The sequence below is a fragment of the Delphinus delphis genome, chromosome 5 (assembly GCF_949987515.2).
Source record: "Delphinus delphis chromosome 5, mDelDel1.2, whole genome shotgun sequence".
Classification (NCBI taxonomy): Eukaryota; Metazoa; Chordata; class Mammalia; order Artiodactyla; family Delphinidae; genus Delphinus; species Delphinus delphis.
The window spans coordinates 27,453,327-27,478,722 of record NC_082687.1 but is presented as its reverse complement, the minus strand read 5'-3'; the positions used below and the strand labels follow the sequence as shown (position 1 = coordinate 27,478,722).

General features: G+C 39.9%; 1 protein-coding gene across 2 annotated transcripts in view; it reads left to right on the top strand.

The window, feature by feature from the left end:
• NR3C2 (nuclear receptor subfamily 3 group C member 2) overlaps window positions 1-25,396 on the top strand; it is a 372,131-nt gene that overhangs the window by 241,865 nt on the left and 104,870 nt on the right. For both annotated transcript variants that reach the window (XM_060012126.2, XM_060012127.1), the window contains exon 4: window positions 14,599-14,715. In XM_060012126.2, coding sequence (XP_059868109.1) covers window positions 14,599-14,715 — 117 coding nt within the window. The remainder of the gene's footprint in view (window positions 1-14,598; window positions 14,716-25,396) is intronic.

The following is a 25,396-nucleotide window of genomic DNA, read 5'->3' as shown; positions in this document are numbered from 1 at the left end:
ACTTTTTTGTTCTTGTTTTTAAATAGGTTGAAGGATATGGTTTAATGGTAAGAGCAAAAAAGGCAGGGGGAGGGGCCTACTCCCTGGCTTCCCTGGTGGTGCAGTGGGTGGGAGTCCGCCTGCCAGTGCAGGGGACACGGATTTAAGCCCTGGTCTGGGAGGATCCCACGTGCCGTGGAGCAACTAGGCCCGTGCGCCACAACTACTGAGCCTGTGCTCTGGAGCCTGCGAGCCACAACTACTGAGCCTGCGTGCCACAACTACTGAAGCCTGTGTGCATAGAGCCTGTGCTCTGCAGCAGGGGGGAGGAGGGCACCGTGGTGAGAGGCCCGCGCACTGCGGCGGAGAGTGGCCCCCGCTCGCCACAACTGGAGGGGGCCCGCGTGCAGCGGCGAAGACCCAACGCAGCCAAAAATAAATTTAAAAAAAAAAAAACATTTGCACATCTTGAGTTTATAATTTGTGTGATATTCCTGCAGTTTTTATCCAATAACATTGTGGGAAATGTTTGGGGGACTGAACGAGCATAAATAAATGTAGCAAAATTACTTTCTAACCTGCCTAAAAAAAAAAAAAAAATTAGATACGAGGACAGGCAGTGCTGGGTCAGGGCAGGCCCCCACCACTGGACGCTGCACCTGCTCCCTGAGGGAGCCCTCCCGCATGAGGAGGAGAATGGTGCTGAGGCAAGCAAGTCAGATCTTCTCAGACTTACTAGTCAAGGCAGAGTGAGTAAAGGAGATGGAGAGGGGCCTGACGTGTGGCATCCGTGCAGCTGCCTCTGCCTGGAAGGAGACATCAGGCTGGGGGTGGGGACAGAAGCGGTCCCCTCCGGGATACCCGATCTGAGGCCCCGGGCACAGCTTCTCTGAGGGCATGGGAAGGGATCTGGGATGCTGGGTAGGGCCAAATGTCAATATTTGGTGTGATGAGAAGTCATTTTTTTTCCACACATGGAATTTGGGGCATTCTGTTCAGTCTAAAATCACTTAAATTTCCTGCCTGGTGAAGCGCCTGCTCATAGGATCGAGTTCAACCACCTCTTTCTCCGCGCCTCTTTCGTGTAGATTCTAAAAGGTATTTGTAGGTGTTCATGATGGTTTGGGGGCTTCTAGAACCTGGTCCTTTCCATATCTAATCTGACCTGAGAACTTTAGTATTTTACTTGATAAAAGGGGGCGACCTGGATTGTGAGTCATCCTTATCTTAGCTCCCACGTGGAAGAAAAGGAGATAGAGTATTTCCAGACGATGTAGTTGGAGGCACAGAACATTGCTGGGGACTTGAAAGAGTGTGCGTATCCACAGATAGCGCTGGATATGAGATCAGTGGAGTCAGAGAAGAGCAGGAATAGGACACTCCTTTCTGAGGTCAGAAAAAAGAGCTGATGGGGAACACGTGCCACAGGTACTGCCCCAAAGTACGGCTGAACACCCACGTGCGTCAGCCAGGCAGGGGCCTGCCTCCGGGCTGCACGACCCGTCTGCAGCCTTAGGATGTCTCTAAAGACGGTGTTCGTGATTCAGGACCAACCTACGTGTCTGTACATGTGAACAGGGGTACAGATATACAGAGCGACCAATCTTCTGAGTTTTTCCATTTTGTTAAGATATGCCTCAAAATATATTGTCTTTCATCCCAATAATAATGATAAAACACCAAGAGTAAAAACACCAATGAAAGTAACGATCCAGTGCCACTGTATCAAATGCCTCTGCTCCAAGCTTTGCTTACTTTTCCCGAAATGGCAGTAAGTTTTGCTAAGAGCATCGTTGAGCTCTGCCCACCTTCCCATCTCCCCTCCTTGTGCTCCAGAGGCCCGGTGTCACTTTGAATAAGGTGGGTAAGAGTTTGAACTTGAGAGTTTAAGTAGTGAAGGGCCCTAGAAGGCCTTTCATCAGAAGGATGCGCTCATCAGATTTGTGATTCAGAAGGATCGCTGTGCAGGCTGTGTGGGAGATGGGGGCTCAGAGGAGCCCTAGGGGTCCAGTGGGTACCTCCTGGACCACTGACGGGTACAAAGTGGAGGCCAGCCCTGGGAAGCTCCCTTACATTCGTTTCAACCAGAGTAGCTCTTCTTTCCCTGTGTTAACAAGTTGAGGTCTGTGTGAGAGTTATTTTTTTTTATTTTATTTTATTTTTTTTGTGGTACGTGGGCCTCTCACTGTTGTGGCCTCTCCCACTGTGGAGCACAGGCTCCAGACACGCAGGCCCAGCGGCCATGGCTCACGGGCCCAGCCGCTTCACGGCATTTGGGATCTTCCCGGACCGGGGCACGAACCCGTGTCCCCTGCATCGGCAGGCAGACTCTCAACCACTGCGCCACCAGGGAAGCCCGAGAGTTAATTTTTTTAGAAAGCTTTTGAAGTTTAAGACTCCTTTGATTTAGAAATGGGGAAATAGTAGAGACAGGTAGACTCATTACAAGTCCATTGAGGTAATGAAGATAATAGGCAGTAATGTGTGATAACAGCAGTAACACGCGACAGTAGCAATACTACAGTGATAACAGCTACCATTCATTGGATCCTTACTGGAGGCCAGCGACTGTTCCAGTGCCGTGTGTGGTGTATCAATCTTCAGGGGAACTCATGAGGTAATTCATGATAGGCGCTCATGATAGGCATCTGGGGAATTCCCATTTAACAAAGGAGAAAACTGATGGGCAGAAAGGTTGAGTCACTTGTCTGAGGTCATATGAATAGTAAGCAAGAGTTCAAACTTCCTAATTTAGAAGTTTAACCAAGAGAGCCTGAAATAAGGGGAGAAGGTACTGGTGCCCATGGAGAGGATTCAAGAGAAACTTGGGGGAAGGGTCATCAGGATCTTGTGATCAACTGATTATAGAGGATGTCTGGGGTTGGGGTGTAAATCAGGGAAGATCAGGGGCTTCTAGTTGTGACTCCTGGTTGTAGCTTTAAGGACAAGGAATAGAGGCGGCTGCGTGTGTGGTGGGGACGTTAAGCTTGGTTTGAAGTGTCAGGCGTTCAGGTGGGGCATTCCGCAGGTACATGCCTGTGGGGGTCTGAAACCAGAAGGGAAGAGAGGGCTTAGGAGCTCCCGTGGCACTGGCAGCCCCTGCACATCCTCTGGTCACCAGAGTGCGGACAAGCTGCTTGCCCTTCTCTGCACCCCTGCCTTCCTGGGCTTCCACCCACCAGACCAGTTGCTCACTGCACATGGAACTGTGTCTCTGCCTTTCCCTGTGCCCATCCTTGACTTGGGGTGCCTGTATGCCTGTCCTCTCCATGTTTCAAATCCACAACACTCTTCAAGGCTTACGTCAGATGCTTTCTTCCTCCATCAAGCCTTGTGCATCTCCCCATTCAGATATAATCACTTCCGCCTTTAAACTCACAAGAGTCCCATGTGATTTCTCTTAATCATTTAAATTTCCCCAGCCTTTAGAATGTTACGGTCTTAGAAGGAATGGACCATGTTCTGCCTCTTTATATCTTGCTTTAGACATCTTTGCTGAATGGAATTAAATCATGGTCTGGGAACTCATTTTAAATCACAGACATAAAACAAACTTATGATTACCAAAGGGGAAAGGGGTCGGGGGAGGAATAAATTAGGAATTTGGGATTAACATATACACACTACTATATATAAAATAGATAACCAACAAGGACCTACTGTGTAGCATAGGGAACTATACCCAATATTGTAATAACCTATAAAGGAAAAGAATCTGAAAAAATAGATATATATATATATATATATGTATGTATAAATGAATCGCTTTGCTGTACACCTGAAACTAACACAACATTGTAAATCAAGTCTACTTCAATAAAATCAATTAATCCCAGAACCTATTTTGCTTCTTTGCAAGGGTCTTTGGTCCTCAATCTGCTTGCCCCTAAGTATCTGCTACCCCCATCTGGCAGAATGGAATTCAGTCTCCCGGGTTCACCTTTCCTTCTGCCACTGAACATGTGTACCTACCGACTTTTAAGAGTTTGGATATTAAGGTGTAACCAAAAACAGACAGGGGAGATGAGGAACAATAATGCAGGGGAGTTATAACTTGCCAGCATCTTACACCACTCTTACAGTCTTGGACACTGCTGTAGAATTCTTAGCTGAGTTGCAAACAGATCGGAGAGTCCTGGCTTTTTGTCCTGTGTTTACCTTAAAAGGATATAGTTCACCATTCTCACATCCTTGCCAGCCTTTAGAAAAAGTTAAGGCTTGAAGATGAGATCAGAGCTGAGTAGTATTTGTCGTGTCTCAAGTGGACCCTTTTCATCTAGAAACCTTCTTAATTCAGTGGTCATAGTTGCTCCCACAGGAAAATCTTTACTCACTTATATGTAAGAGTTGACTGTGTTTGTTCTTTGGATTTTCTCATATTTTTTTTTTAAGACCTAACCAAATGAATGATGGATGATAACTATCACCTTTTTTTTTTTTTTTTTTGAGTACCTCAGGCCAGGCTTTGTGCTTCTTGTTTATATATAATAGCAACCTACATTTAGCAACCTACAAAGTAGGCATTACTGTGTCCATATCATAGATCAGAAAGCTGAGGCTCAGAACCATTAAACAACTTGGCTGAGAATCTCATAGTTCCCTGTTGACTGAGGTAGGATTGGAGCCCAGGTGAATCTGGTTTCAAAATCGTGCCCTTCCTACTGTCTTCTCCCTACCGCCTTCCATGTTTCCACCTTTTCCATTCTAGCATTGTTGATGCTTTGAGGCAAGATCCATATGTCACCCGATCTGTATTTTCTCATTTGGGACCAGCCCAAGTAATTCAAAGTAATTGACAGTTTTAAAAGATAATTTGTATTGGGTTCAGTAACTTTTTAAAGAATGAAACTAACTTTAAACACTGAATTATTTGACAGTTAAAAGCAGTATCATAGCTGGAAAAAAATGATACTTTTGATTTGTTTTTTGTTTGTTTGTTTGTGGTACGCGGGCCTCTCACTGTTGTGGCCTCTCCCATTGCGGAGCACAGGCTCCGGACGCGCAGGCTCAGTGGCCATGGCTCACGGGCCTGGCCGCTCTGCGGCATGTGGGATCTTCCCGGACCGGGGCACGAACCCGTGTCCCCTGCATTGGCAGGCGGACTCTCAACCACTGTGCCACCAGGGAAGCCCTGATTTGTTTTTTTGTTTTTGAACTCAACTTTGGTTGTTTTGGGCTTTGGTTTTTTTAAGTCTATAGGCATTTCCCTTTTGATCAGAGTACTTGTGGTTTCCCTGCACATTAATTTTATACATGTACTAACTAATCCTCCTGGTACCCCATCCAAGTTTACTGTAACCTTGACAGCTTTCTATTTTCTTTCTTCCTTTTCTTCCTTTCTTCCTTTTCTCCAAAAAGCGACCACTACCTCAGGCAGGAGATGCGTTGAGCTAGTATACACAGATGGATGAGTGACTAGAGTTCCCTGAGCCCTGCTGGACAGATTTTCATTCTTAAACAAGATGCTTTTACATCTGAATGACTCTGTAATAGTTTTGATTTAAGGCAACCTAACCAACTTACGTGAAGGGTGATTCGGACCTTACAGGGGAAGTATTTAGTACTTTAGGACACCAAGAAGGTACAAACATCCTGCCTGGGATTCTGACCTTGGTTTAAGCTGTTTCTGCCTTTCTGCTGCTTCTTTGCAAATCCTCAGAGCTCTTTTTCTTAATTGGTGTGTGGGTAGAGGCGGGGATCTAAAAGGTATGGTGCTGGAGATGGGACAGAAATGATTTGTGTGTATGGGCCTTTAGTGAACCAGTTACTTAGGAGCCAGTAGGTCTTGTGTGAACATTCATGACTGCAGGTTTGTGTCTATATACAACATTCTGTATGAACATGTAAGTCCTGAGTTTCATACATGTAGTAGCAGCTCTGTGTCAAGCACGATGCTGTGTGTACCATACCTCTACTTGCTCAATTAGCTTGTAGACTAATTCTCCACAGTGTTTCCAGTGGAGTGCCTTAGTGCCTACAGATGGAGGCTCAGCCGTTTTGTACAAAAGTTTTATTTCAAAGGAATATTTTGGAATCTTTGTCATATCCCATTTATTTTAAGCTTTTATTTCTCTCCATGTTGTGGAATTGTGCATTTTTTTCTTTGGAGTATCTATCACAGTGCTTGCTACCAGCTAACTAGACAGAACTTACTCTATATTTTGATAAGGAAATACAATCAATTTGAAAATCGTGGGATATTTGCATTTACCCAATAAGGTTTTAAATTATTTAGTTTCTGATTTTTTGTACAGATTCTTGAGTATGTATGCATATTAGTGTACTGACATTGAGAAAGTGGGTTGTGGGTTTGGGGACTTAGGGGTGGAGTGGTCACTGGATTACATTCTTTATTAAAATAGCCCATAGATTTTTGGTTTTTTCCTAAAAAAAATGTATTAGGTACTGGTAGCTTCTCAATAATGTTTTGAAAAATTTAGCTATTTATGGAAAGAGGCCTCAACTTCATCCATTAAAATTAATTTGTCCCTAAAACAATAATGTAAATATTTTAATACTTCTGAGAGGAAGTAATATGGAGGCTGAATTTTGTGTTCTTATTTCCCCTTCATGGAGGTAGTCTTCAGTGAGGTTCCCCATATATTTCCAGCTCTTTGTCTTCTGGGCACAAGGTGAGATGACAGTTCCATCCTCCCTTGCAGTTAGGTGCGGGTCACTGGACTACATCTGAACAATGAAGAATGAGTTGCCCACTCTGGGCTGGAGCAGTACATTTCCTAAGTCAGATTCTATAGCTGCTCTGCCGTGAGACTCACAATACTCACTATGGTGGCTGCCCCATCAGCCTGGGGCCCAGGGTGAGAACACGTGGAACGGAATTCGCAGACTCTCTGCCGTTGCCTCATTAATATGTACCAAAACCCAACTTTTACCTTTGTTGATTTTTCTCTGTTGCCTTTTTCTTTTTCATTTCATTTCATTCACTATTATTTCACTCCTTCCATTTGCTTTGGGCTTAGTTTTTATTTTTTCTAGCTTCTTAAGGTAGAATCTTTGATCATCAATTTTAAACCCTTCTTCTTTTCTTATTGAAGTATATAAAGCTAAAAATTCTAAAAGTACTGCTTTAGATATGTTTGATATGTTGAGTTTTCATTATCATTCAGTTTGAAACCTTCAGTAATTTCCCTTGTTGATTTCTTCATTGACCCATAGAATTTTTGAAGTATGTTGCTTAATTTTCAAATATGGGGCTTTTTTAGATATCATTGTTATTAATTTCTCATTTAGTTCCTTTGTGGTCAGAAAATATATTGTACATTATTTCAATCCTTTTATTTAGAATTTTAGATTTGTATTAAAGCTCAGGATACAGTCTGTCTCAGTGAATATTTCATGTGCACCTGAAAAGAACATGTGTATTGTGCAGTTGTGTGACCTAACTGTTAATTAGGTCAAGGTTTCTGCTAATATTGTTCAAATCTTCTGTATCCTCACTAATTTTCTAGATAGTGATTGTTCTATCAGTTGCTGAGAGAGGGGTTTTTAAATCTCCAACTATGATTTTGGATTTGCATTTTTTCCCCCTAGTTCTGACTAATTTTTAGTTGATGAATTTTGAAGCTCTACTATTAGGTGCATTGATATTTAGGGCTGTTATATCCTAATTTAATAATTATGAAGTGATAGTCTTTATCTTTTGTGACAGGTTTTCTCTTGAAGTCTACTTTATCTGACTTTAATGTAGCCACATCATCTTGCTTATGCTTGCATTTTTTTATTGCATATATTTTTCCATCTTTTAGCCTCCACCCTGTCTGTGCCTTTATATTTAAAATGCATCATAACACACACTTGGGTCTTGCCTTTTTGAAATCCAGTCTGCCATCTTTGACTTTTAACTGGAGTGTTTACACCATTTATATTTAGTGTAAATATTGCTGTACTTGAATTTATATCTCTTATCTTGACGTTCGTTTTCTTTTTGTTTCCTCTTTTATTTGTTCCCCCATTTTTCCCTTTCTGTCCTTTCTGGGTTGAATATTTTTTTAGTATGCCATTTTATATCTTTATTGTCCCTTGAGCTACACTTAGTGTTATTATTCTAGTGGTTGCTTCATGGTAGTATTTCTCAAACATTATTGTGCAACAGAATCACCTGAAGGGTTATATAAAACACAGATTTCTAGGCCCTGCTCCAAAGTTTCTGAGTTAGTAGGTCTGGAATTAGGCCTGTGGATTTAAATTTCTGTTAAATTCTTAGGTGATGCTGATGCTGCTTGGCCAGGGACCATACTTTGAGAACCATTGCTTGAGGGATTACAGAATATACTCTTAACTTACCATAGTCTACCCTGAATAATTTATACCATTTCAAGTGTAATGTAAGAAGTTTATAGCAGTAAAATTCCATTTATATCTCTTCCTATCCTTTGTGCTATGTTTTTAGGTATTTTACTTATACACATTTTATTTTTTTATAAATCCCATAATACAGTTTTTATTTTGCTTTAAATAGTAATTTGACTTTTGAAGAATTTAAGAAAAGAAAGAAAATTTCTTTAAAATTTTACTCTCTATTCATCATTTCTAATTCTTTTCTTTGATGTACATCTGTATTTCTCTCTGGTATCATTTCCCTTCAGCATAAAGGACTTCCTTTTTTTTTCTTATGTGATTCTACTACCAACAAATTCTTTTACCTTTAGTTTATCCAAAAATGTCTTTATTTTACCTTCATTTTGAGAAATGTTTCCATTGGTTATTCTGAGTTTAAAGGTATTATATTTTGTCTTCTGGCCTCACTTATTACTCTTATCCTTGTTCCCCTTAATGCGATGTAATTTTGTCATTGTTGTTCTGGATGCTTTTAAGAATCTTTATATTTTCTTCCGGCAATTTAACCGTGTTGTGCCATAGTGATTTTCTTTATCTCTTGGGGCATTTGCTAAGCTTTCTAAATTTGTAGGATGTTGTTTTAGTCAAATTTGGAAATTTTTATATATATTTTTCTGACCTATTATCTCTCTCCTTCTGGAACTCCAGCTACACATACATTAAATTACTTAATGTTGTCCTATAGGCCCCTGATGCCTTTTCCTTTTATCTTTTTTTTTTTGTTTTTAAATTTTATTTATTTATTTATTTATTTATTTATTTATTTATGGCTGTGTTGGGTCTTCTTTTTTGTGCGAGGGCTTTCTCTAGTTGGGGCAAGCGGGGCCACTCTTCATCGCGGTGCACGGGCCTCTCACTATCGCAGCCTCTCTTGTTGCGGAGCACAGGCTCCAGACACACAGGCTCAGTAATTGTGGCTTACAGGCCTAGCTGCTCCACGGCATGTGGGATCTTCCCAAACCAGGGCTTGAACCCATGTCCCCTGCATTGGCAGGCAGATTCTCAATCACTGTGCCACCAGGGAAGCCCTCCTTTTATCTTTTGATGTTTTCTCTTTGTGCTTTAGTTTTTATATCTCTGTTTCTTTAATTTCACTGATTTTTTTTGTTAGTGTCCAATATATTGTTAATTTCAACCAAAAATATCTTAGATATTATTTTGTAGTTCTTTAATTTCCATTTGTGTTTGTTTTTTATCGTTTCCAAATCTCTTCTGAGAGTCTCTATTTCTTTAACCCTTTTATTCATATTTTCTTGTATAGTCTAACAAGTATAGTCTATTTAAAAATCTTTATCTGGTAATTTCAACCTCTGGGTCATTTGTGAGTCTGTTGCTAGTGACTTTTTCTATTGACTCTGGTTTGCATTTCTCTAGTAATTATTATTGTATTCTAGACATCCTGGAGACTCCAGATTCTGTTATATTTTTCTGAAGAATATTGAGTTTTGTTCTGTAATCAATTAAATTACTGACAAATCACTTTGAACTTATGGGGCCTCTGCTGTATGCTTTTTTAGGGTAGGTCTGTTTTGGTTGTGCCTTTAACCCTAAGGTGAATGCCTTAATCCTAGGATACAGTATTTGCTCCAAAGGCAGGGACCTTCTACAATTTCAGTGGAAAGCCTGAGGTATTGATTGTGTCCTTCTGATTTAGTGGGATTCAAACTCTGTCACCCGGTGATTAGTAATAGCTGAAATACCTGCTCAGCCTCTTTCAAGCCTTAAATTGTTTCACCCCTGGATTCTCACTCTTTGGAGTCTCCTGCTCAGTTCACAGGTCAGCCAAAAATTTGAGGGGAGTTAATATGTCCACCCCTCCTTTCCAGAATATCTATCCTTCTTCAATTTTTAGCTGTTCTAAAAGTCCCACAGTCTGTTCTCTGTCTTCTCAGGCCGGTAGGACTGAAGATGTTGCAGCGTTTCCATCCAGCCTCCACTGAAGGGTGTAAGAGTCTAAGGCCCTTGGGAAAAAAAGCCGTTCAAACGTGAATCATGTCTAGGGTGGTTCTCTTTTTTCAAGAGTCAGTTTTCCTCCAGCCTCTCCTTTCTTTTGGTTTCTCCCCAGTGCCTTCAAATATTTCCCCCCCTTTTGTGGACAGTTTATAATTGTTTTTTGTAGGAGGTTTATCTGATTCAAGCTATTCTGCCACTACTAGAACTGGTATTCTTCCCCAAATGGACATATAAGTGGAATGAGAAATAAATCTTTGTTTCCTTTACCACCGACATTTTTTTTTTTAATCCACAGGATTATTCCGGTGACTATATGTTCTAATTAATATATAACTATTAACTTGCAAAGAGGCCGTCTCTGAGAACTTCCAAGTAGATTGTTAGTAGTGTTCCCTACTTCCATTCTACCTATCTAGGACATGACCTTCAGATTAATGTTTCTAAAATACGGCTCTGGACTTCACATCCTGTAAGCAGGAGTCTCATCACCAGCTTGTTATTCAGAGCCTCCACTGTCTGGTCCCCGGCATTCTGGTTGTCTGCCCTATTAATATAGTACTAATGTTATAGTAGAAAATTACTTACCCTCAAAAGCCTGGGGTATGACTTATTCTGAATTAGCTATTTTTACACTAGGAGAGCACAGTATTTAAAAAAAGACATGGGGCTACCCTGGTGGTGCAGTGGTTGAGAGTCCGCCTGCCGATGCAGGGGACGCGGGTTCGTGCCCCGGTCCGGGAAGATCCCACATGCCACGGAGCGGCAGAACCCGTGAGCCATGGCCACTGAGCCTGCGCGTCCGGAGCCTGTGCTCCGCAATGGGAGAGGCCACAACAGTGAGAGGCCCGCGTACCGCAAAAAAAATAAAAATAAAAAGAATAAAAAAGGACATGATCAAAAGTTTTTAAAATCTTCTAAATGCATTCTCTTGTTTTCATTGCGGTTTTTTGGTGGTTGTTTGTTTTTCAATATAGATTAAGGGATGGGACACACATTACCTGTTTGTGTAGGTGCAGTTCAAGTCTTTCATGTTTACACAATTAAAAATATAAGTGACAGATAATTGTCTGAAAACTAGTAACACATGCCCACAGCTGTCCCTTAAGCTCTCCATCCTGCTTGTGGAAGATGAATCAGTGGCTGCAACCACGCTGACTGATAGAAACCAGGTATACTATTTCATATATTGTACCTAGAAGGAAATTTTTTGCAGCTGTTATAGTAACTTGAATTTTTTAAAGGTGCTTACTAAAGAGAAATCCTCATAAAACAATCCCAGCTTTTAGAAGTCTGTTTTTGAACACCCAGAAAAGAAAGTTTTCTAGTGTGTGCATTAGACAGTGACCATTTCTTATGCATTCTTGTATGCCTGCGACTAAGAGGCTGTCACATTTTATTGTAGATTACCAGAAACGGAAAGAACCATAGGCTACCCCAACCCCTGATGCAAATGTTTTGTGGCCTTGCACACATAGTAGGTTCCCAGTAAATAATTGTTGAATTGAAACCAATTAAAGTTACATTTAGTTGTTTCTTTAGACATTAAATTTTATTCAATTCAGTGTGAATTATAGATGAAATCTTTGGTTTTGTATTTAATTTCACACCATGATAGAAGGAAGACACATAATGCTGGTTGCCAATGCAAATACTGGGTGATAGAGTATGCCTCATTCAAAGAACGTTCCTTTGCTTGTTGTTTCCAAAGAGCAGTTTCAGCATCCTGTTGGACCACCAGTAAATTATATTGCAAATTGATGTTTACACAAACCTCTGGCCTTAAGACCCAGCAACATTGTCAGACTTACTGAATTCTGCTTCCAATTCCACCCTTTGGGGAAGTTACTTTACCAGTTCTAACGTGAGTTTCTTCTTGTGAAGAATAGGAATAATCATCGCCTTACCTGTGTCATAAGGTTGTTGTAAGGCTTAAATAAAATAGTGCTATAATAGGGCCTTGAAGTTTTATTTTTAAAGTGGTAACTTCTTAAGATATTGTGCAGCAACATGAAATGTTATATTAATCGGTTATAGTCTTTACCGTGGGTATCGATTGCCTTTGTGTAATTACCTACACCTACTTATATTCGCTAAGAGCCTTCCATTTTTTAAAAAGTCATTAGATTATTATAATGGTGGAGTTTCATTTCTTCACTTTGATAGATTTCCCTATTCTATTACTGTTGTTTTATTGTGATCATCATTACTAATATTTACCATAATGTTACTGAGAATGAGCTATAGATTAAATTATTTTAATACCATTGGGCAGTACACATTATTTTTATTGAGTATTTGCTGTAATTTACTTAGTAATTCTCAACGAAGGGAGTGTGATGGTACTAGGCTGAAGGGAGGCCTTTAGAGCCTGTTCCCTGTTTTACAGTCATCGGTGAGACACCCTCTGCTTTTCTGCATGTTTTCAATGACCCCATGACTCAGTCCTCAGACCTCTTCCCTTTCCAGTTTCCATATGATCTCATCCAGTCTCACGGCTTAAAATAATGACCACAAGCTGCTTACATCTCCAGCACAGACCTCTCCCGAACTCCAGACCTGTGTGTCTAACCAACCCGCAGGCACTTCCATTTAGATACACCTCAAGTGTCTCAAAGTTAGCATGTCCGATACTGAGCCAGGGTAGTTCCCCGTAAGCTATGTGCTCCTACTGTCTTCCTCATTTTAATTTACAGCAGTTCCATTTTTCTAATTGTTCCACCCAAGAATCTTAATGCCTCTTTAGCTCCCCTTTTTCTCAGATCTGTCAGCAAATTCTAGCAGCTCTACCTTCAGAATGCCTCTAGAACCTGACCACTTTTCATCACCAACCCACCATCATCTTCCCCTGGATTATAGGGACAGCCTGCTACCCCAGTCCCCCTGCTTTTGTCCTCGGTCCACTGCAGTCGGTTTTCTATACAGCGGCCAGAGCCATGGCTTTTCAGCTAAAAGCCCTCTAGGCCCATGGTTTCCCATCCACTCCAAGTCTTGAACATGATCTATAATGCCTTACATGATCTGAGTCACGTTGGCCCTTTTTCCTCATCTCCTCTTACTGTTCACTCATTCTTTCCATCTTTCATCCTTGGCTGTTCCCTAAACATGCCAGGTTTCCTCCCCACCCCTGCCCTCCCTCATTTGCTTTTCCCTCTGCTCTACTCTGTTTTCTCCCCAAGATGTCAACATAGTTAGCGCCTTCCTTTTCTTCAGAGCTTTAATTTAAAGTCGCCTTCCAGCGAGGCTTCCCCTGCATTCTTTCTAAAATATCAACACCCTCCTCACCCCCACCATGTCCTGTGCCCTTCCCTTCATTTTTCTCCCGAGCATCTATTACTGTCCAGCACTTGTACATTTTACCTACTTACCTTGTCTGTTGACTGTCTCCCCCTCATGGTAGGGTCACGAGAACAGGAACTTTTGTCTGTCTTATTCACTGCTGTTTCCACAGTGTGTCTAATACTGCCTGATCCCTAGTGGAGGTTCAGTAGATATTTTCTATTTATTGGAATACATAAATGAATAATAGAGCTAGGGTCCAGTTTTGCATTTTGCCGGTGGATGCCGCTCCCCAAGCATATTCCGCATCTGAATTATTTTGGTGCCAGTTTGGCATGCAAAATGAAATCATTCTACATTTCTGGTTGTATACTTTGCAAGTCTTCCAGTTGAAATGACATGTGTAAATGTGGATAGGCAGAGGAGCTTAAACAGCTACAGCAGTTGGGAGTTTGGGGTTAGCAGATGTAAACTATTATATATAGGTTGGATAAACAACAAGGTCCTACTGTACAGCACAGGGAACTATATTTAATATCCTGGGATAAACCATAATGGAAAAGAATATGAAAAGGAATGTATATGTATGTATAACTGAATCACTTTGCCATACAACTGAAATGAACACAACATTGCAAATCAACTATACTTCAATAAAATAAAAAAAAAACAACACCCTGCAGCGGGGCCTTTGTTTAGATTGGTGCTGGGTGATGGCTGAATGAAATGTGCACCATCTCCTGAAAGGGTGCATGCCCAGAAATTCAAACAGTGAGGAGTGCAGCTTTACTTCTATGGGAACCTATTAGAAATAAACATTAAGCTTATCATCTGTAACCTAAAGTCTCAGCTGTGTTAAACTGACCATTTCTGTACCTATATTATTCGCAAATCATGTTTCCCTTCTACTTTTTTGAAGAAGAGATTTCAAGGCAGGAAAGAGGATGTTTCATTACCTGATTGTACATATTAGTACTTTATATTAATATAATAGTCTTTATTGTAACAACTGTTCTTTATTATTTTATTCAGGGCAACACAACTATTTATGTGCTGGAAGAAATGATTGCATAATTGATAAGATTCGACGGAAGAATTGTCCTGCCTGCAGACTTCAGAAGTGTCTTCAAGCTGGAATGAATTTAGGAGGTAAGTTTCGTAGTTTTAGTTCAGTAAGAGTTGTTAAGATGGCTATCACACCACTAGGCTCTATACTCCCAAAATTGAAGATGAAGCTAACATGAAGCAAAGATTTCTAAAAATCGAGTAAGTTCTACATTTATGCTAAAATATTTCAGGAGCAAAATATTTCTTAGAAGAAGGAGTTGAAAACAAGTCTGCTATGTGGCTGTGGTCCTCTTGAGTTTGCTAAGGTTTCAAGAACTGGGTGCATAACCAAAACAAAAATGAATGATATTTTACATAAAACTGTAGCTAACAGTTTTTATTACTGTGTCTGTTTAGAAATAAGACCTATAAGTGATAACATTAACCAGATAGGAATATATTCCTGACTCTAGGAGTAAATGTAATAAAGGAAGACCTATATGAAAAAAAAAAGCCAAAAAACCCAAAAAAACAAAACTTTAAAAATGTTACAGGAGCTCACCAAAAGAGCGGGGCAGGTAAAGACTTGAACCAAACACAAAACTATACAACGTCCCTGGGTGGGGAGATTCAACGTCTTGAAGGTATCAGTTTTCTCTAAGTTATTTTATGAATATAACACAAGCCCAACAGAAATACCACTTGGTGATTCTAAGTTCCTAAAGAACAGCCAGCAAAATTCTGGAAAAGGTAAATAATAAGGACAACTAGCTCTGCCACACAGCAAAGCATATGACACAGCTACCGTAGTTAAAATGGTCTGTGTATTTGTTTATGGAGGGTCCGATCAACAGAAAGTCAAGAAATAGATTCAAATAATATGAGAATTTTGTATATAATAAAGTTGGCATTTCAAATCAGTGGGGAAAGGATAGGTTATTCGATAGAAATTATTGTGACAACTGCGAAGCCATCTGGAAAACAAGAAAGTTGAATCCAAACTCCTATGATCCTCCAAAATGAATTCTGCTATCACAGAAGTACTAAAGGAAAACATGGATATTTTTATATTCTGCAAGTGGAGTATTTCATACTTTTTGAGTATTAAATAAACCCAGAAGCTATAAGAGAAAAGAATGGAGGAAATCAATACTACTTACAAATCAAATATTACTGCAAAGGCAAATAATAAAAAACTGGGGGAAAATACTTGCAGCTTATAGACAAAGGGTTTATTTCTTGTGCTTGTCTAATTCCATAAGAAAAAGAAACCAACTCATTAGAAAAATGAGAATGAAAAGAATAGGAATGTGAACAAAATATAGGGAAAAGAATAATAAAAGAAATACAATTGGTTCTTGAAACACATGAAAAGAGTCTCAATCTAATCCTAATAAGGGAAATGCAAATTTAAAATATGAGATACAATTTCTTGCAAATGGCAAAGATAAAACATTTTTATGATATATTGTTTGATGAGTATAGAAATAAAAGTAAAACCCAGTGTTGATCTCCTGCATTTTAGGTGGAAGTAGAAATTGATATAACCTCTATGGAGAGCAGTTCAGCTATTTCAATAAAATGTTAAAAGGCACAAGGCCTTTGACTCACCAATTCCACTTTTAAGAATTTATCCTAAGTATATTCTGGCCATGTAAGAAATGAGATATGCATAAGATGTTCATTGTAGCCTTGTTAAATATCAGACACACATTAAATATTTATCTGTTCAGAACTGATGAAATAAATTATAGAATACTCTCAAACACTAATAAGAATAAAAGGGGCTCTATACGGACTGATTTCCAAAATACTGTTTAGTGAAAAAAATCAGGTTGCAAAATAGTATGTTTTGTATACTACAAGTTGTATATCTGCTTTCAGAAAAGAATATATATTGTATAGAGCATTTCTGGAACGATATGCAAGAAACTAGTCATGGTGGTGGCCTCAGTAGAAAGGACTGGGTAGCTGGGAGACAAGGATAGGAAGGAAAATTAATTGTCACTGTATATTCTTCTGTGCCTTTGAACTTCATATTGGACCAATGCGTGTATTGTGTACACAAGTTACCTATTTAAAAGAAAGAAAGTAATTCGAAAAAGAAACACAAAGAGATTTCACTCTTTGCTTTGATGAAAGCACCAACTGCCTGACTAGTCAGGACTAGGGAGGAACATGGCTGCATGCAGAACAGAGCAGCTCTTGGGAGTCAAGAGGTGGATGAGCTGTGGCCATGTGGCACTGCTCCTATGAGAGCATCCTGGGTGGCTTGAACTCAGCGAGAGCAGCCCATGCTGGTCCAGAGGGCGGGCTGTGGAGCCACACTGCCTGGGTGAGAACCCTTGTTCTGCCACTTCCTGAACTTGTAACCTCAGAGGCAGGTTACACCTTTCCATGCCCCTGTTTCCTTCAGCTTGTGCCTACCTCCTAGGCTGTGGAGAACAGTAAATGCGTCAGGGTACAGTGAAAAAAAGTCAGTACCTGTACACGTTGGTGGTGTGGTGGGTGGTGGAAACTCTCACTGCAGATTCCATGACAGTTGCACACATGATCTGAGGGACACGATTGCCCCACATGTTGGTGATGGTGAACCTCAGTTGCCCAGAAAAGTTAAGCTGCTTGCCCTAAGATGCCACAGCCAGTGAGATGCTGGAGCTAGATCTGGATCTCTGGACCCCGGGTCTGGAGGTTCTGGTGTGCCACACTGCTTCCTTGTTCTAACGTCCAAATCAGCGCAGATGTGGCACAAAAGAGCGCCTTCTGAAGCATGTGAGCGAGGATCGGGCCAGATGAATAATTTAAAATCTAAATGGCACAGTGGTACAGCCGTTGGTCATAAAATGAACTCTGAATCAGTTTTGTAAAATCTACCATCTGAATTTAAACACACACACTGCTGAGGTATATTTTAAAGTATTTCTGTGCAATTTTTGTATAGCTTTACAAATCTTATATATTTACATATACTATGTAAATATTACTATAAATACTGTATGATCACACTTTATAAAATGTCATTACTATCAGTTACTATAAAATACTAATGAAGTAGCCATACTTATAGTTCCTACCTCATAGGATTGTGTTGAGTCCATACATAACCTTCAGAACAGAGTTCCTCAACCTCTGCACTGTTGACATTTGGGGCCAGATAGGTCTTTGCTGTGGGACCGTCCTGTGTGTTGTAGGATGTTTATCAGCATTCCTTGTCTCTACCTATTAGATGTCAGTAGCTGTCCCTTTACCCCCAGTGTGACAACCAAAAATGTTTCTAGGCTTCCCTGGTGGCACAGTGGTTAAGAGTCCTCCTGCCATTGCAGGGGACACGGGTTCGAGCCCTGGGCTGGGAAGATCCCACATGCTGTGGAGCAACTAAGCCCATGCACCACAATACTGAGCCTGTGTTCTAGAGCCCGTGAGCCACAACTACTGAGCCCATGTGCCACAACTAGTGAAGTCCACACACCTAGAGCCCATGCTCCGCAACAAGAGAACCCACCACAGTGAGACGCCCACACATCACACCAAAGAGTAGCCCCCGCTCACCGCAACTAGAGAAAGCCCACGCAGCAATGAAGACCCAACACAGCCAAAAATAAATAAATTTAAAAAAATGTTTCTAAACTTTGCTAAGTATGCCCTGGGTGGCATTGAGACCCACTAGTTTAGCAATAAGAGTAAATAATTGTAAGCGCTATTTAACTGTGAGATATTTTCTGCTGGAATAGACATTCCATCAGGGGAGGAATTTTGGTCTCTTTGTTCGTTGTTTTATCTCCAGTAACTAGAACAGTGCCTGGCACCAAGTAGGTGTTCAGTAGTTGTTTGTTGAGTGAATGCATGATTAATTGGCATTTTTAAGGGTTCTGTGTGCTGAGAATTCAGCTAAGCCCTCTATATATGTGTCGTGTCTTCTAAATATCACATAACACCATGTGATACATACTGTTAACCTGTCCATTTTAAACGTGAGTTCATGGAGGCCCAGAGAGGTTAAAGAACTGGCCCAAGGCCACAGCGCCGGGTAGTGGCAGAGCCAGAACTGAGATCTCTGTTCCTGGCACCAAAGCACACACCCAGCATCACTCTTCTGTATGAAACGGGTCCACTGTTTATAGATTGACATTTTAAAAATAGCTCAGATTATCTATTAATGGCAGCTGTGGCACCAGGTTTCTTTCTTGTGTCTGTGATGGTCTGTAAGTGAGGCCTGGCACAGTAGTACATGATACAGAATCCACATGCTTTGTTGCTGGTTTCTAGGTATGCAGGGTAGGTTTTATGGATTTCGGTAAAACATTATACTAGAGAAAAAGCTTACCTTGAATCTTGAGGTCATTGAAAACTGAGTCAAAAATGGGCAGGTAGGCACACCGGTCAGAATGGCCATCATCAAAAAATCTACAAACAATAAATGCTGGAGAGGGTGTGGAGAAAAGGGAACCCTCTTGCATTGTTGGTGGGAATGTAAATTGATACAGCCACTATGGGGAACAGTATGGAGGTTCCTTAAAAAACTAAAAATAGAACTACCATACAACCCAGCAATCCCACTACTGGGTATATACCCTGAGAAAACCATAATTCAAAAAGAAGCATGTACCAAAATGTTCATTGCAGCTCTATTTACAATAGCCAGGACATGGAAGCAATCTAAGTGTCCATCAACAGATGAATGGATAAAGAAGATGTGGCACATATATACAATGGAATATTACTCAGCCATAAAAAGCAACGAAATTGAGTTATTTGTAGTGAGGTGGATTGACCTAGAATCTGTCATACAGAGTGAAGTAAGCCAGAAAGAGAAAAACAAATACCGTATGCTAACACATATATATATGGAATCTAGGGGGGAAAAAATGGTCACAAAGAACCTAGGGGCAGGACAGGAATAAACATGCAGACCTACTAGAGAATGGACTTGAGGACACGGGGAGAGGGAAGGGTAAGCTGTGACAAAGTGAGAGAGAGGCATGGACATATATACACTACCAAATGTAAAATAGATAGCTAGTGGGAAGCAGCCGCATAGCACAGGGAGATCAGCTCAGTGGTCTGTGACCACCTAGAGGGGTGGGATAGGGAGGGTGAGAGGGAGGGAGACGCAAGAGGGAAGAGATATGGGGATATATGTATATGTATAACTGCTTCACTTTGTTATAAAGCAGAAACTAACACACATTGTAAAGCAATTATACTCCAATAAAGATGTTAAAAAAAATGGGCAGAGTAGAAATCAATATTTATAAAAGCAGCATTTTCTTTAGGTTCAAGTTATACTTTAACTACTTCTGGTTCCTGGATTAAGTAATTCACTTTTACTAAGTGTCCACTTGTGGTAACATACATTGCCATTTTTCTTTTGTAATTTATTTTGAAGCCTCGTTTTCCGTTTCAATTTGGGCAAAAAGAAATGCAAGCAATTTTATTATATTAAAAGAGATAATATGAAGTTTAACCTTTTAATGTGAAGCAATTTTTTAAATGAAATATGTGACTTAAATTAAACCCTTTTTATGCATGTTCCAATCTCACCCCTGTTTTCCTAGCAAAGCAGGTCTGCAGTCTCTTTTTCTTCACCCTTCTTTCCTGTTACCTTTCTTGGGGGATACAGCAGATGCAACCCTGTACTTGAAAGACATTTTCTGTTAGTGAATGGTCATGACTCTGGGAGCAAAATTAGTCATCTGCCTTCTAAGGACATCAGGAATTCAGAATACTTTAGAATATTTTTTTTCCTATCCTGTCAGCTGGTTAGCATGTAATCCTAACCATGTCCCCAAACTAGTTTCTCCCTTAGAAAGTGGAAGGAAGAAGAATGAGTAGGTTTATATTTATCAGAAACCAAAGCCATAAAACGTGCCTCTTCCCTTTTTTCTAGATCCACTCCCTTCCTCTTCCTACACGTGCTATCCCTTTTCTTTAAAATCCTGCTGAGCTTTAGGGCGCATGCAAAGTAAAATAGAGCAGAAGATGTGAGAATGTCAACAGAGAAATTAAAAGGAAAATAACAGTTCTTTGGCCCCAGGCTGGGCCCACAACTCTGCAATAGCCCCTAATAATAGATCTCAAAGAGGCATGGTTTTATTTACATGAGAATGTACTGCTTTGCATAGCCTCCTCCAAAGGAATTCATCACTTTGGTTTTACTGCCAGTGATCTGAAGAGGATGATCTATGTGTGTCTTTTAGAGCTGCTCCTAAAATATAAAGCACAGCGTCAAGGCTATGTGGACCTCATATCAAGAATGAGTCCTTTGGGGCGTTTCTAGCTCGACTGTACTCTGGCCATAGAATATAGAGAGGATCTTAGAGGTTTTTCTTTCCCACTCCTCCCACTCACAGATGAGGAACTTGGAAGCCAAGATGCTATCATCAGAAACTTGAGAAATGCAACCTAAAGATTCTAATACAGTTGTCTTTCCTCTTTTCCAAGCCACCCCCCTGATTCATTTTTCATCTGATATGCTAAAGTCTACTTTCACGTTCCTTTAATGAAGACTCTAAAATATGCAAATCTTGCTTCCTGTGGCTTTAAAAATGGAAATTTCACAAACCATAGTATAGTCCTAACTCTGGTTTCAGTTGACTTCCATGACTATCTGCAGTGTTCCCTAATCCCAGCCATCACTTTTACTCAGGTGAGCCTTTAAAGGGTGGCCATCTCGGGTCCACCTTTTCCTCCTGGAATGGAACGTGTCATATGAAAAGAGAAAAGAATTTCAGACACAGGAAGCAGTCGCAACAGCAGACCTCACATGGTTGCTTTTTTGCAGACTGGAAGGCAGGCAACTAGGTGAAAAAGGTAGGGAGACAGGAGATTAATGCTGGGAACCATTCAAAGAAATGGATACTCTTATATTCCTGATAAGAATGGAACCAAAAAAAGAAAAATATTTAAATTAAAATTCATCCACATAATGCAGTATTAATCAGCCAGTAAAATTACGGCTAGGAAAATTCATAACAACATAGAATACTTTCTGCACAAAAGTAATAAAGAAAAATGAGTCTGCAAAACGATTTAGGTTCCTTATTCCATGATTACAGCTCTATAGGAAAAGATTTGCATGAGTCAGAAGACTAGGAGGAAATGGGAGAATACCAAAAACGTTTGTGTTTGTGAAGGTGACGGATAAGGTTTTTCTTCCCTCTTTCCTAGTTTATCAATCCTAATGAACATGTTCTGTAATCAAATTTAAAGAAAATAGCATTCACAATTTTGAACTGAAAAGAAGGGAAACAAGATTAGTCGTGCTGCTGAGCAGAAGAGGTAAAGAATTAGACATATACAGAAAGCCAAACAGGAAGGAAGAAAAAAGGAGAGAGAAGAAAAAAAAAAAAAAAAAAAAGACCTAGAGACATCAGTAAGTCTCCTGCTGGGAAGTGCTTTAAAAACTGAAATGGAGAAGTTAAGTGAAAAACAAAAGACCCAGAGACAAAAGAATGACAGAACTATGACCAACATGGAGAGGCCAGAGAGAGATCTTTTTACTTGAGGAAAATTGGCTTTACCTGCCAGCAACTTGCTCCAACTAGCTTGTATGGTCAGGCACCTGTAAAATTCACATGCAGCACAGGTCTGGGGAGAGAAATTACAGGATCAATGCCAGTGAGAGAGGAGGTTTAATATCTGAAATCCAATAAGAAAAACAATTTTTATATCTTTAAGGGTCTCCTGAGGCATGATATGCAGTAGTCTGTAGAAGTTTAGAAAGCCCAAGTGTACCGAGTTTTATGAAGAAATACCATTCCTTAGGTTTTTCTTTCCCCCTTCCCATTCCCCTTGCTTGTAGACAATACGAATTTAAGTGGGACTTTTGAGCAGGAAAGTGGAGGGGAAAATAACACATTTCTATAAATCAGTGAAAGTATGGTTTTTGAATCTTCATTTATAAGTTAAGCCATATTCATTGTCATAGTAATACAATTTGAATTAAACAACTGGTATTTTTACCTTGCAGAATTTCAGAAGGAGAGTTTAGGGTCAGTCCCGAAGCAGGCAGCATTTCAAGATTTACTATATTTCTTCAACTCTAAGGAATTTCTTTCTTTTCAGATTTTTGACTGTTGTGATTATAATTTGCAACCAATATGTACGTTTAATTTGTATTAGTTTCCTTCAAAACTCTAATTAAATTGGAATCTGAGAAAGAATAGATTTATGCGTAACTAAAGCACTTTGCTGCATACCTGAAACTAATACATTGTAAATCAACTATATTCCAATACAAAATAAAAATTAAAAAAAAAGAAAAACATCAAAGCTAAGAAAAAGGGGGGGAGGAAATTGGTGTCTTCTTTCGTGACTGATAACCTCTTAGAACAGAAGCAATACAGGCATTGGATGCAAACGTTCTTCCCTCCCAAGAATATACATATTCGTAGGCCGCACTTGAGCCTCAGTGAGCTTACCCAAGTAGGCTGCTTATCTTGGGTCTTTTTAAGTACAAAACCCAGGGATGCTGGAAACCTTCTGCTGGGTATACAGATGCCCATTTCTGCTTCCATTTCCTTTTGCATTTGCAGTCTGTCCTGGTAGGTCATCATCCCAGTCATACTTAAGGGGCCAGTGGGCCTGGAGCTTAACATTTCCACCTTTGAGATCTTGCATTTGTTGTCTCAATAGGCATGAATCAGAGCTGTCCTTCCTAAGAAGCGTCTCAGGTATACAGGTCTCTTTAGACGGGTCTACAGCAGCCCTGCAGTTCCACACACTCACCGATATTTTCTGTAATACACGATTCTTTTTCTAACTCTCTGGTAAAATCTTGGGGATTTTGTTTTGTTTTCGTTTTGTTCGTGGCGCTTTATATTGTTGTTATACTCTTTTGGGTTACCGCAGATGATGGGGTTTTATTATAAAAATATTGCTAGTTTCACATTTTGTCTTTGGGAAATACCAGGATGTCATTTAAGGCACAATAGGTTTTTAATTTCTAGGACTTTCTGATTTTTTTCTCTTTTTGTCAGCTTCTTTCTTCCATGCTCTCTCCTCCCTACCTTGTTGCTTTCTTTCTTTCTTTTTTTTTTTCCACTGCACTTGTTTCTACTTACTGCCTTCTCTCTCTCTGTCATCATTGTCCCCTGAGTGTCTTGTATTCAGACTTCCCCAAAGAAGGTCCCGGCCAATTGGCTGGTCACCATCCAGAACAGAGCTTCTGATTGGGCTGAGACATAGACAAACAGCTGGCTTTGCCTCTGCTGCCCCTACCTTACTCAGGCTGGCATGGCCAATTACAGGTCCCTGTGGTACAAAGCATGACAGCCTGTGACAAGAAGCCTTTTGTGACCCCATTTTTCAGAAGGGAGCTGTAAGTGTAGATAGTGATCAGAGTGTAGTAGATGCAATACAGACTTGTAGCCATTATAGTCATGTCTTAATTGTGGAGCAACTCTTAAATCATAGCAATTTTTCCAACAGCCTGATTTTTATTCACACATTCTAAGTTATCTATATATTTAGAAGTAAAAAAGTATCCATTTTTAAAAAGCTGATGGACAAAACAGAATAATAGCTTTCCATGCCTCTTGGAACAGAACTGCAAAGGCTCTGTTTTGGAGTTCAAGAGTTTTTGAGATGGCTACTTTGAAAACACACAAACCAGAACAAAACACAAAAAGCATTAAAATAGCAAATCTTAATTTTTTTTTTTAAACCATCTGTTAATGTGTAAGGTGGACATTCTCTTATAGAACACCTCTCTAAACCTGAATCGTTCTCTCTCCCTAAATGCCAGACACTAGGATTGCGGGTGCACTCTGGGCTCATGGAAGAGTAGGGGTGAGGTATGTGGAGATAGTATGGAAGGAAGGACAAACCACTTAAAACCAAGCATCATAGGCTTTCTGCACTCAGTCATCTTAGAAAGAGCTGATCCATCACTCTACGTAAAGTCCCTGCCTATTCTGTAGGTATCATCTACCTCAGACTCTGGTTTCTCAGTTATAATCATTGATTTCATTTACTTTCAGTTAACAGGTATGCACACTGAGGAATATAACTTAGTCTTTTTTCTTTCATTTGAAAAATCTACAGACTAGTGATCTGCTGCTTGTTGGCTCTCTGATAAATATCCTCTTCTCCCCGCTTCATAGTAAAATAGTGTGATTATAAAAAAGGGGGAGGGACCTCTTTATGTAACAGTAAAGTCTCTGTTCTCACCTCTGAAAGGTACAGAAAGCCATTCAACTGTCTATTAGAAAACAGCCCTTCATATCCTGTGAGAAGCCATAATGGAAAAGAAAATGAAAAAGAAAGTATATATATATATGTATAGCTGAATAACTTTGCTGTACAGTAGAGATTAACACAACATTGTAAATCATCTATATTCCAATCAAATAAAAAAAAATAAAACAGCCCTTCAATCTTCAGGAATAAATAAGTATGATACTTAGTATCATTGATGATGATTTTTCTGAGACAGATAACATCCCTTTTAACAGCTAACCCAATTCTAACAGATTTTTTAAATATTTTTATTGATTTATCAAGTTATAAAATGCATACTCATTACAGTGATTAATAAAGGAAAGAAAGTTCTCTGTAATAAATTGGGGGAATGAAGATGGAAGAAGAGTCAAGACGTTTGCTGACTAAAAAATAATGATTTACATTTTGACGAAGAGGCTCTTCAAAGCTGAACTAGCAGAGCCAGTAAAAATGGTTTCTTCTGAATGTGCTGCTTCATTATTTTGAAAAGTAGATCGTCAACAACAATGTAAAGCCAGTTGCTGAGTTAGGTCATGAAAACAAGAAACTCCAAGATGGAATT